Source organism: Cucurbita pepo, chromosome 13 (genome assembly GCF_057944985.1).
Source record: "Cucurbita pepo subsp. pepo isolate OVF chromosome 13, ASM5794498v1, whole genome shotgun sequence".
In the NCBI taxonomy this organism is placed as follows: domain Eukaryota; kingdom Viridiplantae; phylum Streptophyta; class Magnoliopsida; order Cucurbitales; family Cucurbitaceae; genus Cucurbita; species Cucurbita pepo.
The window spans coordinates 3,060,056-3,079,569 of NC_141810.1; the positions used below are offsets into that span (position 1 = coordinate 3,060,056).

The 19,514-nt window shown below is 36.8% G+C and overlaps 4 protein-coding genes and 1 non-coding gene across 16 annotated transcripts; 3 read left to right on the top strand and 2 right to left on the bottom strand.

Moving 5' to 3' along the window:
- Nucleotides 1-965: 965 nt before the first annotated feature.
- Nucleotides 966-4,615, bottom strand: LOC111809147 (cytochrome P450 family protein). Its single transcript, XM_023695513.2, has 2 exons — nt 4,445-4,615; nt 966-2,393 (listed from the first exon to the last, which is right to left on the bottom strand). Exon 2 carries the CDS (start codon nt 2,345-2,347, stop codon nt 1,322-1,324), a length of 1,026 nt encoding a protein of 341 aa, XP_023551281.2. The 5' UTR covers nt 2,348-2,393; nt 4,445-4,615; the 3' UTR covers nt 966-1,321.
- Nucleotides 4,616-5,022: 407 nt separating this feature from the next.
- LOC111809244 (uncharacterized) lies at nt 5,023-11,417 on the top strand. Of its 6 annotated transcripts, none has more exons than XR_015411493.1 (8): nt 5,023-5,397; nt 6,293-6,475; nt 6,567-6,688; nt 7,252-7,396; nt 7,472-7,551; nt 7,634-7,832; nt 10,130-10,298; nt 11,039-11,417. XR_015411493.1 is itself a non-coding variant. In XM_087116808.1 (7 exons), the coding sequence occupies exons 2-7, from the start codon at nt 6,415-6,417 to the stop codon at nt 10,210-10,212; spliced, it is 690 nt and encodes a 229-aa protein (XP_086972934.1). In that variant the 5' UTR covers nt 5,023-5,397; nt 6,293-6,414; the 3' UTR covers nt 10,213-10,510. The 6 variants fall into 6 exon arrangements, 4 of the variants coding, with proteins under 4 accessions (XP_086972934.1, XP_023551431.1, XP_023551433.1 ...); XR_002817195.2 differs by lacking the exon at nt 11,039-11,417 and adding an exon at nt 9,072-9,247 and having other exon boundaries at nt 5,024-5,397; nt 10,130-10,510; XM_087116808.1 differs by lacking the exon at nt 11,039-11,417 and having other exon boundaries at nt 10,130-10,510.
- LOC111809245 (auxin-induced protein 22D) lies at nt 10,856-12,185 on the bottom strand. Its single transcript, XM_023695666.2, has 4 exons — nt 11,855-12,185; nt 11,510-11,739; nt 11,141-11,240; nt 10,856-11,053 (listed from the first exon to the last, which is right to left on the bottom strand). The coding sequence occupies exons 1-4, from the start codon at nt 12,097-12,099 to the stop codon at nt 10,981-10,983; spliced, it is 648 nt and encodes a 215-aa protein (XP_023551434.1). The 5' UTR covers nt 12,100-12,185; the 3' UTR covers nt 10,856-10,980.
- Nucleotides 12,186-12,493: 308 nt separating this feature from the next.
- Nucleotides 12,494-12,609, top strand: LOC111809467 (U5 spliceosomal RNA). Its single transcript, XR_002817237.1, has one exon. It is a non-coding gene; the product is annotated as a U5 spliceosomal RNA (small nuclear RNA).
- A 1,626-nt stretch (nt 12,610-14,235) lies between these two features.
- LOC111808873 (uncharacterized) lies at nt 14,236-18,811 on the top strand. 7 transcript variants are annotated; one of them, XM_023695092.2, is made up of 6 exons: nt 14,236-14,393; nt 14,893-15,813; nt 16,018-16,076; nt 16,364-16,492; nt 16,792-16,927; nt 18,161-18,811. In XM_023695092.2, exons 2-6 carry the CDS (start codon nt 15,109-15,111, stop codon nt 18,509-18,511), a joined length of 1,380 nt encoding a protein of 459 aa, XP_023550860.1. In that variant the 5' UTR covers nt 14,236-14,393; nt 14,893-15,108; the 3' UTR covers nt 18,512-18,811. The 7 variants fall into 7 exon arrangements, with proteins under 7 accessions (XP_023550860.1, XP_086973205.1, XP_023550859.1 ...); XM_023695091.2 differs by having other exon boundaries at nt 14,238-14,393; nt 14,745-15,813; XM_023695093.2 differs by having other exon boundaries at nt 14,239-14,393; nt 15,096-15,813.
- Nucleotides 18,812-19,514: the final 703 nt, after the last annotated feature.

Here is a 19,514-nt window from a genome sequence, read left to right on the forward strand (position 1 = left end):
AACTTTATGTACGTTGATACGGAAAAAAAAGTGTCTTAATCGTGATTGTATGGACATGAGACTGAATTAAAAAATGGGTTTTCTCTGTTATTAATCTTGATTATCAAAGTAATATGCTCAAAAACATTCTCTTCGGTTGATTCCATATCTTTTTTTATCCTTTCGAGTTATTTGATATATTTAGATCTAAAAATCTCAAATTTCTAATAGCTACAATTATTTGGAATAAAATAAAGTTGATTTTGGGGTTTTAAGTTCGCATATTGAAGATTTTTTAATATAACGGGACAGAGTTACCATACCATACATTGTATCCTTGATTTGATATCGTGCTTTGTTTGCAATGGCCCAACTTGTAAATAAAAATCGTACTTATTACATCATACATCTAGTCGCATAACATAACCATTGACATTGAGTATTTCAATCATAACATATTATTTCCCAAGTTGGAAACACGAGATTAAAAGCTTGACTCTAATGTAAACAAACACGAGTCAATGTAAACTAACACACGATTGGGCTTAACCTAAATATGCTTTACTAATCAACATACTACCCTATAAACTATGAGATAAATACAATCATAAAAAAACAAAAACTACAAAGAACTTAGCTTAGCATACTTTACAACACATTGACCAACCAAGTAAAACATTAGAATCTCGAAGAATTTATGGCAACTATTTTACATGTGCTTCTAATCCTCGAAGAATTTATGGCAACTATTTTACATGTTCTTCTTGAGGCGGCGACCTACTAACAGAGTTGAATTCAATCAACTTAATATACGATCAAAATACCTACTACAACAGTTTTAGTCTACAAATTTTTATAAAATTAATAGTCTAGCCACAAAACATGACCAATTTGTCATAATTTAAGCTATACTCGATATGAGGAGAATTGATACATCTCATTCAAGTCAACACTATTCATCGTGTCAATGTCAAATGATCATGTAGTATTCGAAGAGAGAATTTGTATCAATGCATTCATAAACTTGAATAATCAAAATCATGTTCTTTCTATAACACAACCTTTTATATCCATATACTCATCATATCATTTAGTACTATGTCTACTTCTAAACTAATTTGGGACACGTCCCTAAGACGTTTCAAATAACTTTTGGAGGATGAAATGTGCTTTCTAAGTCTATTCGAAACTTCACAAAGTTATCCTAGCATTTCGTTTGATAATAAAAGTTAGGTATGCTTTTCTAAAAGTGTCCTATAGATGAAGTTCTTTAGCTTAGAAACACTTTTTTTTTACCTTTCAAAAGTCATCCTAAACTCATTATTATGTTATGATTGACAGATCATGAACCGTTAGCAACAATTTCTTGCTTACGAGACAGAGAGGCAATACCAGCAAACCAAGCTACCCTCATGAGTTGAACACCAAGTATCAGCACCCACCAGCAAACCAATCCTCTAATTGTGTGCATCGTCCAGGCCGGTGCACTTAGCTCAGCTCCAAGTTTCAACCCTCTCATGAGCTGCAAAATTCGATAACCCTCGTATACGATCGGCGTAACCAGCCAAACAGGCGATCGCCAGTGCCATGTCAGCATTTCGGTCAAAATCTGCACTGAGAGGAGCAGAACATAGGGACCCAATAGAACTGCTAAGGAGATGAAAGGAAGATGGGGTTGAACCAGTCCACTTCCAGATCCATAAAGCATAATGAAAGGTATGGCAAAACCAACCACATTTGCAAGCATGTTCCAGAACTGGTAACTGAAAGGAGCCTCACTTCTCAAGGGTTTTATTGGTTGTTTAGGTCGTGCACAAGCATCGGCCATGAGAAGAAAAAGCATAGCTCCGAGGTTATAGATGCAGTCGAGTCCAATTAAAGAGAGGAGGCTGGCTACATTCGGACCGAGAAATACCGATGACATAGGAAGCCATAATGTTGGGGCCATCCCTGTTGTCAGGAGAAGAGAAGGCCCCAAAAGCCACATTGGCCATTTGAAAATCTGCAAATGCACCTCTGGTTGATTACTTACCTCCACAACTTCTTTGGTCTCTACTTCCACAAGTTCTTTGGTCTCTACTTCCGGAGCTTCAGTTGTGCTATCGGCGTTTAGACTTCCAAAAATATTTTCGGTTCTCTTCAAGAAGGTATCATCCTCTTCATTTTCGGACGCAAACGTGATTGGTGCAGGTTCCCAAGGATTTATCTGTGTGCAACAAATTGGAGGACGTCTTGCATGAATAAAGCGGGAACGGAGAGTGAAGGCATTAAACACCTTTGGGGACTTAAATATCTTGAAGTTTTTATGGTGGCCGTGGGGTATGCTAATAGAGAGAGGACACGATACTGATATCACTCCTTGATTCATAGTTAGTCGACCAACAAACTACCGATACGAACTATGCTTCCATTATCTGAAAAGGAAAAATAAAAAAGAAGAGAAAAGAAAGAAACGGCAATTAGATAGAACATGTCAAGGCTTTAGCTATCAATCAATAATATCTTGGAAAGGTAGCAGTAGAACACTTGGTATGACATCTCCCTCCAAATACAACATATATTCATGCAGGAGTTATATCAAATCCAGCTGTTATAAGAAAAAGACTTTCTTTAGAAAAAAGGAAAAACAAAAAAGAGAGAGAAACCAAACTTTAACTGATTAATATGGAAAAAGGAAACAAGAAATAAAAGAAAGAAACAACGACGAAAACGTCTTTTCGAAAAAGAGCATCTACCAAAAAAAAAAAAAAAAAAAACAAAAATCTCAGCTATAAACCACAAAAGATAGAACCCTTATCGAGAATAAAAGAAAAAGAAAAGTCACAAAACAGCTTGCTCGTAACCATCCGAATAGAGCCACTTGAACCTAACCATAGAGCACGCCTCCCTCCTCCCTCGAGTACCAGCAATCCCTCTAAAATATGCCATAAGATCCCAAAAAAAAGGCTGCATGCTAAAGGGAATTGTTTTCTAGAAACAAAGGCAAGAATAACACTCCTCCATTAAGCACCACGATTTGTAATGAGCCAAAGCTACCCTACATCCTCAAAAACACACTTACATAAAATGCACCACTGAGGTACTAACAACAAAGAGAAGCCAATGCCATTTAGTCAATAGAGTCGATCTTCCTAATAAAAAAACTATTAGGCACGAAATTTGACCTTTTTGCGACATTAACCTCTTCAAGGTGAACAAGAGAGCGAAGAATGGTAAATTGCAGTGGTTCCGTTCAACAGATTGCCTACATTCACTTTCAACCAGCAGCTATTTCTTTATTGCTTTATTCATTTGTGGAGATTACAAGGGCCCCTCAAGGGTACAAGGATCATGTCAGGCTCAAGGAACACTATTAGACGAACACGACTCTCCACAATGGTATGATATTGTCCACTTTGAGCATAAGCTCTCATGGCTTTGCTTTGGGCTTCCCCAAAATGCCTCATACCAATGGAGAGAGTATTCTTTGTTTATAAACCCATGATCATTCCCTAATTAGTCGATGTGGGACTTTTAGCATCCAATACTTCCCCTTGAACAAAGTATGCCTCCCCTTAATCGAGGCTGACTCCTTTGGAGTCTTAGTCATTTTTGACTGCCTACGAGGAGGCTTGACTCCTTTTCTTCTAGAGTCCTTTGTTCGACATTTGAGGATTTACCAATCTATTGGCACGACTAAGTTTAGGGCATGGCTCTGACACCATGTTAGACGAACACGACTCTCCACAATGGTATGATATTGTCCACTTTGAGCATAAGCTCTCATGGCTTTGCTTTGGGCTTCCCCGAAAGACCTCATACCAATAGAGAGAGTATTCTGTGTTTATAAACCCATGATCATTCCCTAAATTAGTCGATGTGGGACTTTCATCATCCAACACACACTTTCTGTTTTCCTTAATATGGTCTGTTTGGATTAACTTTCTAAGTGCTTTGCACTTAAAAACACTTTTTTAAACATTTAAAAAAGTCATTTCAAACATGCTAATTGACTTCAACTATTGCACTAAATTAACAAAAATTTAATACCTTAACCGCTAATTTTCCTAATATTGATTACACATCTGATAAAAGTTCTAAGTACCAGTAATCTTACCTATGAAGATTATGACTTAAGTGCTCGAATTCAATTCATAACAATGATGATGAGCAAAAACGTACACAAATCAATCCAACATCAATATGAAGCTACTAATGATTAAGGACAACAACATATTATAAGGGAAGAACAAGGAAAAAAAGAAAAGAAAATAAGAAGAAATAGATACAACATGACAATAAATGAAACAGGATCGCAACAAGCGAAAGTACAATTAGAGATTATAGACGATAATTAATAAGAAAAGTCAGAATTCAGAAGAGAGTAATCACATCGATACATGAGGTCCTGATGAACAAATTTGATTTTCATCGGGAAAGAACATAGAGAAATTCAAGCATATTAAATCACAAACAATAACCTTACCTTAACAGCGAACCCAGCTGAGAAATGGAAATGGAATTGGAATTCTCAGAACCACCTGATTGATTTCGATATCACCGATCGATTGGGGAAGAACTAAAGAATTCTTACCCGATTAAACGAGTGGTAGCTGTTAGGGCAACAGTAATCGATCGATCATCGAACCCCTTCATCAGATTAAATATTTTTTAAATTTTCAATAAAAAAAAATTAAATCATTTTTATTTCCATTTTTATAGATAAATTTGCTTATTTACGTATTTTAATTATCCATCAAAAATTATTTTTATTTAAAAGCTCGTTTTTCTTTTTTTTTTTTAAATAAATTTATTTTTCTTCCAATTTTAGATATAATTTGATTTTAAATATTTTTTAATTATCCTATTATTTTAAAATTTTATTGTTTAATTATAATTACCCATAAATTAATTTTTTTGTGTAGAATTTTATTGAATTTTAGTATGGAGGGCTTTTTAGTCATTTTGATGAACTAAAATTTGTCAAATTATGAGTTAATTTTTTTTTGCCTATTATTCTTTTTAGGATAAACCCTAACTGCCGGAAGAAATTTCCATCTGCTTTTCACTGACGTCGTTGATACCGTCGTTGATACCGTCGTTCATCACCTACAGTCGCCGATCGCCGACCATCCGCAGCGTCTTACATTGCCATTCTATGCCGCCGGGTCCTTAGCCCAACGGCTGTTTGTCACACGTGTCACATAATTCTCGCTACCACCGCCTGTCGTTGCCCATCGCCGTCCATAGGACAACCATCAACGCACCGCTCCAAACACGATCCGTATCTGAAGGGAGAAATTCTAGTCACCACAGTTTTCTCCTCTGTTTTCATTTCACTTGTGCCGCCCCACACCCTCGATCTTGTATTGATTTGTCGCCGCCACTCACCACCGGCTGCCGACTGCCGCGGCTCAATTTCTTAAGGGTTGGTTAAAGGTAGGATTGTTATTAGGACAGAATTAATGTATTAGGGTATGTGAGATCCTAACACATTGGTTAGAGAGGGAACGAAACATTCTCTACAAAGTGTGGAAACCTCTCCCTAGATGATATTTTTAAAATTTTGAGGCTTTTTGAGGCTAATAGTCATACGTAACAGGCCAAAGTGGATAATATTTGTTACGGGTGGGTTTGTACGGTTACAAATGGTATTAGAGCCAGTCAGCTGGCGATGTGCCAGCGAGTACGCTAGGCCCCCAATGGGATGGATTGTGAGATCCTACATCGATTGGAGAGAGGAACGACACATTCTTTACAAGGGTGTGGAAACCTCTCCCTAGCAGACGTGTTTTATAACCGTGAGGCTAACAGTGATATGTAACGGGCCACAACAGACAGTATCTGTTAGTGGTGGGTTTTGACTATTACAAATGGTATCAGAGCCAAACGAGGACACTAGGCTCTCAAGGGGTGGATTATGAGATCCCACCTCGGTTGGAGAGGTGAACGAAACATTCCTTACAAGGTTGTGGAAACCTTATAACTGTGAGGCTGAGTGAGGCTGACAGTGATACGTAACGGGTCAAAACAGACAATATCTGTTAGTGGTGGGTTTGGACTATTACAAATAGTATCAGAGTCAGTCACCGGGTGGTGTGCCAACGAGGACGCTAGGCCCTCAAGGGGTGGATTATGAGATCCCACCTCGGTTGGAGAGGTGAACGAAACATTCCTTACAAGGGTGTGGAAACCTCTCCCCAGTAGACACGTTTTAAAATCGTGAGAAGAAAGGATAGATAGAGTTTATGCACGTCAATTGTGGAGATTAGAAAATATTTTTGAATGGGTAATTTCCTATGTTGTTTCTGAATGTTGCTCCTGAATTGTTTAGATATCCGAACAGCCCATCAGTGAGGACTGAATTGAGTGAAAGTTCTTGCATCTGATATCATTCTCAAATCTCCAGGCCTGGCTTGATAGCTATTCTGAGTTCTTAGTCACTACGAAACTTAGATGCTGGGCATTTCATATGGAGAACTCCTCCTCCTTATTGGGGCTACTGTTGCCTTCATTGGTAATCACTGCACCACCCTTTCTCGTTTGCTAAACTATCTAATATATTTAAGCCGTGAATAGAGTTTTGACTCCCAGATTCTTATGAAAAGGGCCAAAGGATCTCCCACGAATCGCGAGAATGGCGGGAAGGAGGGCTGGAAAAGCAATCGGATACGTTCAGTTAGCTCGAGGTCAGTTCGACTCTGTCATGCAACAAACCCAGGCTCGTCAGGTATTTCTTCGTAAATTCTTTCGTGATGGTTGTGAAGGTTTCAGCAGTGTCACTGACTTTTGGAAAGACGATGATATATTATAGGACGTTGTAAAGATATGTTTTTGAAAAACGAGCCACGTTTTTAGGGTATGTTTGGAAGTGATTCAAACCACTTTTCGTATGTTCAAAATCACTCTCGAACATGTCGAACATGTCTTTAATCATTGAAAATAAGTTTTAATTCATTGACAATCACTTATAAGCAAGTTATTTCCACTATCACTCTCAAACGTGTCTTTAATGATTGAAAATTAGGAACTTGTTAGAGCCGAACAAATAATACTTCGGAATTGATTTGTTGATTTTCGAGCTAGGCAGAGCAGGAAAGTATCCACAGTCTTTCTATGTTCTTGCTGATTAGATCATTTTCCATTTGATCCTCCTGTTTCTTTGTAATTTTTGTCTAGAAGTTTTTGGAGTTTTTTCCATGCTGGTTTTACAGGCAAGTTGAAAGGGCATTTAGCTGATTTACTGACAATCTTCTTGAACAAATTTGTCTAGAACTGATTCCCTGTTTGCAGGTTCACAAGGAATTGCAAGACACTATGGCTCAGCTTGATGCTATTCGTCATGAAATTCGAAGCATATCGTTCTTGAATCCCGGGACATTGACTCAGAGGCTTGTGGACAATCCTGAGCTGAAAGCAGCTGATAGTGGTGTAACTAGTACGTGATATGTATCCCTACTGCTAACTTTTACAAGGTTGTTTAATTTTTCTAATTGTCCCATTTGGATGGCAGGTGATTCAGCAAAAGAAAAACCTTCTGTGGAGATTACACCAACAGCTGAGGGGACTACACCAGCAGCTAACATCCTCAAGGTTCTTATTAATTGCTGAATATCATTATGGATCTTTTCATCGCTACGATTTTAAGCGACTTCATATCTGCACTTTTCTTCAGGTTGCAACTTCACAAATATCGATCGAGCACAGCCGAGCGACTACATTTGCCAAATTGGCTGAATCACCGACCATAAGGAATGGTTCCTCTGCCTCATTTCCAGCTGCTACAGATGTAGAGATGCCTAATGATGAGCTCGGGGTTCCTTCCGTTTTACCTGTATCTGCTGAAAATGCTGGGATGTTACCTAAACGCCCGGGTATGTCATCTGGCTATTGAATTCAAAGATTTGATCATGGTTGCGTTATCTTATAAATTTCTTCACTGCTAGTGTTAGAATCCTGACTTGGGAGGTTAGTGCACTTGGAACTAAGACATCAATTGATGTAATGTTAGATGAGTTATGTATGGGTGGGATACCATTGCACTTGATAACCAGAGTTGATGTTGATGAGCTATGTTCATCATTTGGTTGGGGATGGAGGGATACCTTTTTCTGGAAGGATAAGTGGTTGGGGGATAAACCCCTTTGCACTCTGTTCTCTCGTTTATTGCAGCTGTCCTCAATGAGGAACGACTCAGTGGTGGCGGTTTTGTCTTCACCCATATCTTCTTCTTCATTGGGATGGGGTTTATCCTATTAAGAATCATAGATCTCCACAATGGTATGATATTGTCCACTTTAAGCATAAGCTCTCATGGCTTGGCATTGGGTTTCCCCAAAAGGTCTCATACCAATGGAGACGTATTCCTTACTCAGAAACCCATGGTCATTTCCTAAATTTACCAATGTGGGACTCCCTCCCAACAATCCTCAACATATCCAATAGGGCAACATTAGATATTATTGATCCTTTGTCTTACTGGGGAGCTTTGAAAGGAGAAATGCTCGTTGTTCGAATCTTGGTCTGTCTAATGGGTTCTCATGCAACTTCTTTTTTTTCTTTTTTTTTTTTTCGTTTACTCCTTGAGTGATTTAATCTTTCTCTCGTGCGGGGATAACGTGTCAAGGAGGGTGTCAAACTTGATGGGACAATTGCATCCTCTGCAGAAATTGATCATAATCTCGGGTTTGCGATTTTGCATACGGTAGTGAATATCTGGTTTTTAAGGAGTTTGGTCTAGGTTTGACCAGACATAGGGGATGTCGAGGGGTGACGAACGCGAGAAGGGAAGATTTTTGTGTCGAGCAGGGGCATGTGTCATTGTATGGGGATAGTGTGAGAAAAGGGACAATAGATTTTTTACTCTTCTATGATGAGGAGGTCAGGGTGTAAACATGTGAGATCCCGCATTGGTTGGAGAGGAAAACGAAGTCTTCCTTGTAAGGGTGTGGAAACCTCTCTCTAGTAGACGTGTTTTAAAACCTTAAGGGAAAGCCTAGAAGGGAAAGCCGACAATATCTGCTAGCGGTAGGCTGGGGCTTCGGCTAATCGACGTTTCTTAATGTTGGGAAGGTTTTGTTTAAGGTATTTACGTGAGGTTTCGACTTTTTCAGAGGAGTTAAAAGGGTCTGACATAATGTTAGAAGCAGTAATGGAAGCAGAGGTGGCTCACAGTGCAAAAGAATTTTTCTCGCATCATCAAATTCAAATGAAACAGGAACAAGAATCATAATTTCATTGATGAATGGTCTATAAATGAAGTTCAGAAGGTTCAAAAAGCGTACCCCAGGTATTCCCCTGACTTCATATGTGTGCCATTTGTGTAAGAGAATGAATTAAATAGAAGGTTACAGTTTGCTCCTTTTGTATGTATAGTTTACTTACTTTTGCCATTTGTATGTGTAAAAGAATGTTTTATGATCAATTGTTTTCACTGCTTCTTATAAGTCGATGAGCATGTGCTGGGTCGCTGCTTGAATGCTTCTTGTTACTTAGGCTTATGTTGTAACAACTCAAACTCAACCCATCACTAGCGGATATTGTTCTCTTTAGGCTTTTCATTTCGGACTTTTCCTCGGTTTTTAAAACGCTCTACTAGAGAGAGGTTTCCACACCGTTATAAGAAATGTTTTGGTCTCATCTCTAACTGACGTGGGATCTCATAATCCACCCCCCTTGGAGGTCTAGCGTCCTTGATGGTACATTGCTTGTGCCTGTGACTGGCTCTGATACCATTTGTGACAGCACAAACCCACCGATAGCATATATTATTCTCTTTGGACTTTCCCTCAAGGTTTTTAAAATCTCTCTACTATGGAGAGGTTTCTACAACCTCTCTTCTAATCAACGTGGGATCTCACAATCCACACCCTCTTTGATACCATTTGTAACAGCCCAAACCCACCACTAGCAGCCCAAGTCCTCTTTGGGCTTTTCCTTTCAAGCTTACCCTCAAGGTTTTTAAAACGTGTCTATTAGGAGAGGTTTCCACGCCCTTATAAAGATGTTTCGTTCCTCTCTCCAATTGATGTGGGATCTCACAAGAATCATCGCTTTAACTCAATTGTCTAGATCTCGAGCTTGTGATACACATTAATAGGATACATTCGAAATGTTAAGTGCCTTTGTTACATATTTGTAGTGATAGAAATGAATGTTTTCTTTTCTGCAGTTTCATGGATTTTTCTACCCCTAATTTGTGTTTCAACAATGTATCTTCTTATACTGTGGGAGGATAAAATATTACTCGTTTGATGGTACATACTTGTATCGTGGGAGCTGTTCGTTGGATCATTTTCGAGGGGTTTAACATTGAAACGCTTCGACGTCAAACTAGGAAGGTTTGTACCAAGTTTGAATCAATATTTCAGCCATTAATATTACAGCATAGGTTTACTTGTGATTTAATACTCTTCCTACCTTTTAGGTTTTAGGTTTCGTATGATAATTGTTAATAGTTTCGTTTTAGTAGTTTCGTTTTAGTCACGACCTATTTGAAAACAATTAGCAATTTTAGAAGACTTCGAAATAAAAAGTTAACTCGTTACTTGGACGTTTTTTTTTTCTTTTTATGGAATAATGGATAATATGTAGATTTGAAGTTGAATATGTGGTCTTTTTTAACTTCTTTGGCGCAAGATTTCCTTATTATCACCCCATTCTTAGATCAGAAAGACCTAATAATTTACTTTAAAACATGTTTTTAATCGTTCTAAATCAATTTTATTTTACCTGTTTAATCTTACCATCAAAATAGATTTTAAATAATTAAACAAGTTTTAACTCATTTTAAAAATGATTAAGTTGAATATATATATATATAGATCTAAGTAATTGGACTGATCTAATTTGTGGAGGATTCTAAAATTTATAAAAAACGATATAATTAAATATAAAATATAGAGTGGAATATGACATTCATTTTTGTACAATTGGATCTTGAGTAGTTGTGTCTTGGATCTCATTTTGTTTTGGGAACAATAAATTTGATCCAAAATAAATTCCTCAAATTTCTTCTTTAAATTACAAACAACCCAATCCTCTGGCATCTGATCCTTTCATAATTCTCAATCTCTTGCAGCAGCGAATAAACATACTGCATGAAGGAAGAACACAAATATATTAGGGTTCTTATAGAGAAAGATCAGTAAAGGAGAGGTAAAATTACAGAGAGGCGACTCACTTCCATGGAACATCTCCAACCATCATCCAATCACCATCTTTATCTTCATAAGTTAGAACATATTCACACCAATTGTTCCCCTCTCTCTCTGAATTTCCACCTATGAATTACCATACAAATTTATGTGTAGATGAATTAGTTTAAGTTTAAAATCTATTTTCATATAGAATGTATAGATTTTTATGTTGCCTAAACGTGTAATCAAACCGGCCTTAAAATCTCTTATCAACGATTATCAACCAGAGAAGAACGAGTTGGATTAGTTTTTCTTTTAATTTTCCTTACTATGTTCATCTCTCTGTTATAAGTGGAAGTTTATAAATTACTTCTCAAAATGAAAAATGAAATGGTTATGGAGGCAAAACTAACCAAGTTTGATGTTGAACATGTCTTCCAAAGCATCCAAAAGCTGTTGATAGCTCTGATAAAGCTTGAGATCGATCTTCCTGAGATAAGGAGCTCCATCCAAGCTTACTTTCACATACATTCCACTGCTCCCTACTTCCTTGTTCATAATCTCCTTCTGAATCTTCTTTTCTGCTTCAATTATCATATTCTTCAGGTAAGATCTCACCGGTGGCCATCCTACCACTTGCGCCCTGCGATAATTCATCCACCACAAGAGCACAACACACATAAACCCTAATTTCCTAAAACAGCGATTCAGATTGAAATAGGAACAGAAATTAAACGAATCGAGATTATCGACTTTACTTTGCCGGCGGAGGATGATCGATAATGTGTATTTCGCGGCAATGCAAATGCTCAGCATCTGAAGAAGGATTAGTGGACGAAATCGAGTACTCGCTTCCGGATCTGGAATCGCTCTTGCTCTGTTCCGCGGATTCTGATTGTGATTCTCGTTCTTGTTCTGTTCTCGGCAGTAATCCTAATCGTAGCTCTGTTGCCTCGAAATTGAGATCGCGGACGTTTCCAAAACTCGCGAACTGGCGCTTCATAGCTTGAAGAACGGAAGGAAATGGAATTTGCGTGAAATCTGTTGGAACGAAGTATGAAATGAATTGGGATTGTGGGAAGTGAAGGCTCAAGAAGTTGTTATTTGTAGAAGTGACCGTTAATGAGCATTTATTACGACGCGCCCCATTCCCACGCGCCCTATTCCATTGCAGTTTCTGATTTTAAAAATTTACCAAAAATATGGATTTATTATACTCAATCAGTTTAATAAGTGAGTTAACTTAAATATTAAATTATTTTTTTTTCTCTTAAAATTTTACTTAACAATTAGGTCATTTATTTAACGTTAGCCCAGTTCCCACATCGGTGAAGTTGCAAAAACGGACACAGCTTGGGAGTATAAAATGCCCTTTTGCCAACTACTTCAAACCACGAAGCCGGGCGGTGAGGACAGAGCGAACTATTCTTTCGCCTTTTACTAAAGAATACCGTGTGCACATTGCATTCACCTGCATACGCCTATTTTTGGAGGGATTTCACTTAGGTGAGAAACTCCCACAACTCGAGTAAAAAAATCTTTTTCTCTACTAATATTTAAATGATTAATTTAATAATGTGATTAGTTAATATTATTTTAGTAAATGATTATTTATATGATTTTATTTGTTTTTCTTAGATTTCTTTTCTTCCTTTAAATAAACGAAAATTGGTTGAAATATATTGCAGCACGCGCTTAAAGATGCGCGTGGGGTAAAATGAATGAGAATGAATGTTTACAGGTAATGCTTTGTTATGTCGTAGGCCACAGCCGCAACGACGAGGAAAGAGCGCGCGAGGTGACAAATCCAGGCAATCGTGGGGAACCACATGGACGGCTGGGATTGTTCTATCAACAAAGGCGAATTCTAGGCCGTTGGATCTAGCTAGACATCCCACGTGTTAGAGTGGTGCCCACGTGTACTTTTCTGATTGGGACAAGCGTGCCAGATGGATATTCTTTGGTCTTTTTTACCCATCGTTGTGGTTGGTTTCAAGCCACATCTTTGTTTACCTTTTAAAACGTTCTTAGATTAGATTATAAGGTAAAAAAAATTTGAATTTTTCTAATAATAAAGGCAAAATACATTAATGCTAATTTTTATTGACAGTAAAAATATTTTTTAAATTGTTAAAAAAAAAAAAATTGAAGGGTATTAATGAAATTTTTTAAAGTTTAAAATCCAATTATATTAATTTTGAAAGTTAATAAATATTTTTTATGTTTTTTTTATGTTAAAGGATATTTTTTAAATATATATATTTTTCAATAATCAAGGGCATTAATGAAATTTTGAGAATTTGAGAATATTTTTAAAGAATTTTTAAATAAAATATTTTTATTAACCTAAAATTACACTTCCGAAATATTTTTATTAATTTAATCTAATATTTTAATATTTAAATTTTCTACTCGTAATTTTAGTTAGACACCTTTAAAAAAAAGTCCAAACTCAACAATGAATTATCAATTTATTTAGAAGAGTTAAATTTAAATAAATGAAAATTTTTATGAGTTGGGTGGGTCGATGAGTCCTTCAAATTAGTTTTTATTGAATTAATTTATTATTGATTAAAATATATATATATATATATATATATATATATTTTACCTTCTATGCAACTATACCATAGGTTTATAATAAATTTATTTAACTCCATAGTTTTTTTTTATTATTTATTCTCCCATATCTTTTAAAAATAAAATTTTAAATATTTGAAGGGTAATTGTTTATAATATATATTAATAATTGAATTATGATTTTTATACCTATTTACATTTTATTTTTATTAAAAATAAAAATTTAAATAAATAACGAAACAATTTGAATATTACCTTTAAACATTTTAAAAAGTTTCAAAAATAAAAAATATTTAAAACGAAATATTTTTAAAAAAAAATTGAAAAGAAATATTTTTTTATTTTTTTAAAACGAATTTGGAGTATTATTAAAAAAATTTAAAAACTAAAAAATATTTTAAAATTTAGAGATATGTTTTTTTATTAATTTAACGGAGACGCAACACGTGGGAGGACAGAAAAAGGGTTAACGGTCGTAAAGGATTGAGACAAATCGCGGTGCTGTGAATAAGACACGTGGAACTTCTAGAGTGCCAAAATTTCAGTCTGAAAGTTCACACACACGTAGCCACTAACCAATAATTCACAATTTTCCCCCAACAAATTCTCTCCCTCTCAAGAATCCAATCCACCATGTTCTTCTCCAGATCCAATTTTCCCCCAAAATGCACACAATCTCCCAAATTCCTAAGCCCAAAATCAGACGTTGACTTCCAGGTACAATCTGTTCTTGGCTAACTTTAGATTTATATGCATTTCGGATTTGAGTTTCTACGAATGGTTCTCGAGGGAGTTTATAGCTAAGTCCACAGCATTCACTCAGTTTCCTCTGTCTCTCTTGTTAATTTGAAGAAATCCAGCGTTTAATTCCACATTTTTCCATATTTGAAACTCTGATTCTTAGTTAAGAATGTTCTTGTATGATTCTGATTCTCAAATTATTGACCGGAAGTGTGAATTTGTCCCTATCTTCTTCGTTTTCACTTCCGTTGCTTCTGTTTTTTGCTCTTGATGCTCGAAATTTGAAACCTAGATCTTCCGTTGTTTTCGTGTTCATCCCTAAATTAGTTTAGCTCCATGGGATTCAGTGATTGGAAGCTACTGGAAGGTTCATATGGTATTGGTTGATGAATGAATTCCCGCATTCAAGTATTTGTGTTCTTCTCTTGTTATTTGATTCTTTGGAAAGAAGTTAAAGATTTATTTTCTTGTGAAGTATGCTTTCTAGTTCGCCCAAAATGATCGATCGAAATATTTTGAAGTTCTTCGGCGCCCCATAATCATCTACCACCTGTTATCAACTCCAAGACTTGTATCAATAGAGCTTGTAGTTTCCTTGCATCAAATTTCTTTATGTTTCTTCATAACTCGGGCATTTACTAGAAAAATCTGTATGATCTATCATTCCTTTGAGCTTAGATCATAGGCAACAATGTCTATCATATGTGGTGTACCTATCCTTGAGTGCGTATGCTGTCTGGGATGTGCACGTTGGGTGTGGAAACGCTGTCTCCACACAGCTGGTCATGACAGTGAAACTTGGGGCTTTGCCACGGCCGATGAGTTTGAACCTATTCCCCGAATTTGTCGATATATCCTAGCTGTGTATGAAGATGATATTCGAAAACCTCTTTGGGAACCAGTTGGTGGGTATGGAATCAATCCAGATTGGTTAATCTTGAAGAAGACATACAAAGATACACGAGGGCGGGCTCCTCCATATATTTTATATCTCGATCATGATCATGCCGATATTGTTCTTGCCATCAGGGGATTGAATTTGGCAAAGGAGAGTGATTATGCAGTTTTATTGGACAACAAGCTGGGGAAGATGAAATTTGATGGTGGATATGTTCACAATGGGCTTCTGAAGGCAGCTGGATGGGTTTTGGACAGTGAGAATGAAACTTTGAAGGATTTGGTGAAGAAATATCCGGATTATACCTTGACGTTTGCTGGGCATTCTCTTGGCTCTGGAGTAGCAGCCATGCTAACTTTGGTAGTAGTACAGAATCACGAAAAATTGGAAAATATTGATCGGAAGCGGATAAGGTGCTATGCTATCGCTCCTGCTAGGTGTATGTCCCTGAATTTGGCTGTTAGATATGCAGATGTCATCAACTCTGTTGTTCTTCAGGTAAACTACAGTTTTTTTCTTTAGCTATCATTTTCATTATAAATCGATATTGTATTCTGTAAAAGAGAACAATCTTTTTTGTTGTACGTGTACAAAGTCCCGACTGTTCAAAAATATTTTTTGATTATCGTTTATTGAAGCTGAATATGTGTCAAATTTATACTTGCATCTCAAAATGTAACGGCGATTATTATACTGGACCAGGATGACTTTTTACCCAGGACAGCCACACCCTTGGAAGACATTTTTAAGTCACTCTTCTGGTATGGTTCAGGATTCATGACCCTTTATGGTGTTAACTCCTTTTACGTTGTTGACAACTCGATTGCTGCAAGCATGGAAACTAGAGCTCTATTCTTGCAATGTGAACTCATTCTTATATTAACGCTCATTGCATAAAAGTGAAAACAAAATCTATGCGTTCTTATGAAAAGAATAAATTGGAAATGGTAGTTTAGATTTATTCAGTGTGATTCTTAGTTTCTCAATCATCATTTGAAATTCTCTTCCCAACCATGAATATTCATAAATTGTTGTGTTTCCCTTTTAGTTTGCCATGCCTTCTATGCCTGGGGTGCCTGCGGGATACATGCATATCGGAGGACAAGATGCTTAAAGATCCGAGAAGACTTTACACACCCGGTCGACTCTATCACATTGTTGAGCGAAAGCCCTTCAGGTAAATGCCATGTATTTTCCATATTAAGTTGGTTTATGTAATGGAGAATTCATGTTTCGTTCAAACAAGAAAATGTACCACTTAATACCGGGCTTGTTGTGTGGAAAGGAATTAACGTTTTATTGCGAGCATCTGTTCAAAAAGTTGAGATTCTGAGTTTATGGCCTTCCCTTACTTGTTGTGTGGAAAGAAAGCCTCTCTTAACCTTATCAATTCTTAAAATGTTGGCTTTCTGACCATTGAACCGGAAACATGTCCTGCTCTAACATTTGAATGAATTCATCTGTTTCTTGCGAAAGGTGTGGAAGGTTTCCGCCAGTTGTGAAGACGGCCGTCCCGGTGGATGGGAGGTTTGAACACATAGTTCTTTCTTGTAATGCAACTTCTGACCATGCTATCATTTGGATTGAGAAAGAAGCCAAATGGGCCCTGGAAGTAAGTTTCATCATTCAACCAAACTTTTATGCTGATTGCTTGAAGTTTAATGAAATTTTGGAATATGAGCATTCTTTTGCATTTCATTATATTACATTTTCATCTGCGGTTCACGTTTCCCTCTCTATAATTGTCCACGAAGTCGAAGTTGCCATTGGTGAATCAAATGTTAAGTTGTCACCCCACATCCCTCTCTATAATTGTCCACGAAGTCAAAGTTGCCATTGATGAATCAAATTTTAAGTTGTCACCCCACATCCCCGAATCGCACGCTCGAAAACTGCTCGAGTAATTTGCTATGGTGTGCTGCGAATTGAATTCCGATTCTTTAAAGTTTGGTGGACGCTGTTTATCTTGATCGCTTGAACTACTTTTAGATGTTGTATATCAGTAGACATAGATGGGTGCTTTTGCCGATTTCTTCTCGAAAACCAAGACAATTATTGTTCTCTTTGGGCTTTACCTTTTAGGCTTTTCCTCAAGGTTTTTGAAACGTGTCTTTAGAGGTTTTGAAACGTGGTTCTCACAATTCACCTCCTTTCGCTACCCAGTGTCCTCGCTGACACTCGTTCCTCTCTCCAATCAACATGGGATCTCGTAATCCACCCCCTTCAGGCCTAATGTCCTCGTTGGCACACCGCCCGGTGTCTGGCTCTGGTACCATTTATAATGGCCCAAACCCACCGCGAGCAGATATTGTCCTCTTTGGGCTTTCCCTCAAGGTTTTTAAAAAGTGTCTGCTAGGGAGAGGGTTCCACATCTTATAAAGAATGCTTCGTTCCCTTCTCCAACCAATGTGGGGTCTTACAATCCATCCTCCTTCGAGGCTAGCGTCCTCGCTAACCTTCGTTTCTCTCAAATCAATATGGATCTCACAATTATTAGACATGTTATTCCTTCAGTTTATCCTTCAGTTTACTGAAAAAGAAACTATCTGATATCTGATCTACACTGTTTATTTTAGATTCAGGGCACAAAGATCAATGGTTTCTTTCTGCACTGCGAAAGTTTAAGATCCATGATCATTCAAAACAAGGAGTTCCACCATCTTATGATTAACATGAAGATTATCATCATTCTCCCAAATTTAAAATGTCAAATTTTAGCTGCCTTATCTTGTTCATTGAATGTATTCATGTGAATATAATGCGTGTATTGTCGTAATTTACGTACAAGTACAATGAAATCATTGCTGAAAAACGAAAAACATCCATCTGCTTCTGTCAACTTCAGTTAATGCTGGAGGATAATAAGGTCATGGAGATACCACCCCAACAAAAGATGGAGAGGCAAAATACTTTAGCAAGAGAGCACACTGAAGAGTACAAGGCTGCATTGCAGCGGGCCGTGACGTTATCTGTGCCACATGCATACGCACTTTCCCCGTATGGAACCTTCAGCGAAACAGTTGAAGGTGAAGAAGAAAAAGAAGAAGAATCACCAGCATCGAGTGGAGGGTCATCGAGGAAGAGGAAAGAAACTTGGGATGAACTGATCGAGCGTCTTTACGACAAGGATGACTCAAGACACAACAAGAATGAGTCGAGATACACCGTGCTGAAGAAATCATTCAGTAGTATTTGACCCTACGGATTATATTCATTCATATCAATACTTGGTTACCTGATGAAGCTTCGAGGATGTCGATTTTCTTGGATTCATCCGAAGTTTGAGGCGTGATGACGTTCAGCAATTGTTTAAATTCAGGAAGTGAAAATTGGTAGTGTGTGGAGGTAAGCTAGTCCATATTTTTTGTTAGGATTAGCTCATTCTATACAATTGTTTAAATGTTTGAGTATATTATATACCAATAGCTCTATGTAATAGTTGGTGACCAAGCTTCACATTCTCATCCACTAATACAAGATCCATGCTTCCCTTTGATATTTGCTTTTGGACAAAATATACTTCTGGTTGCTGAAGTTAAGTTTCGTAAGAGACCTTTTTAGTCTTGATTTACGACCATTCACTCTAATGAATGATCCAAATGACGGACTAAATTTTATGTACGAGTTACAATAGATATTGTTGTCTTGCATGAAATAGATATCGTTGTCTTGCATGAACTTGATCCAACTTGATCCAACTACTGTATTTTAAGGAGATTTTTTCATTAAATTCTTTAAAGGATGTGTTTTTTAGCCCAAATTTCTTTGTAATGTTAGTAAAAAATGGCACGAGAAGAGAATGGTGCGAAGATAATATATAAAACAAAAGTCGTGTAGTTTGAAAGATGGCATAAGAAACAAAACAAGTTGGTAAAAATTGTACGATGACTTGTTGTTCAGGTCAACGAGTATACACTCTTAAGAATATTTTTAACAAGTTACAACTAGACCATTCCGAGTGAAATATTATATTGCAACATCTGAAAGAATATTAATATTTTTCAAACAATAGGATTTATAATTTTTTTAGCAAAAAAAAAAAAAAAAAAAAAAAACATATTTTAAAGTAAATGGGTATATTTCTCTAAATTTTATACTTTTTTTCAATTATACCCATAACTTTTCAAAAGTTTCAATAATACTCTACAGAAGTCTTGAAAAATGTTCTGTTTTTTATTTCAATAATTCCTTTAAATTTT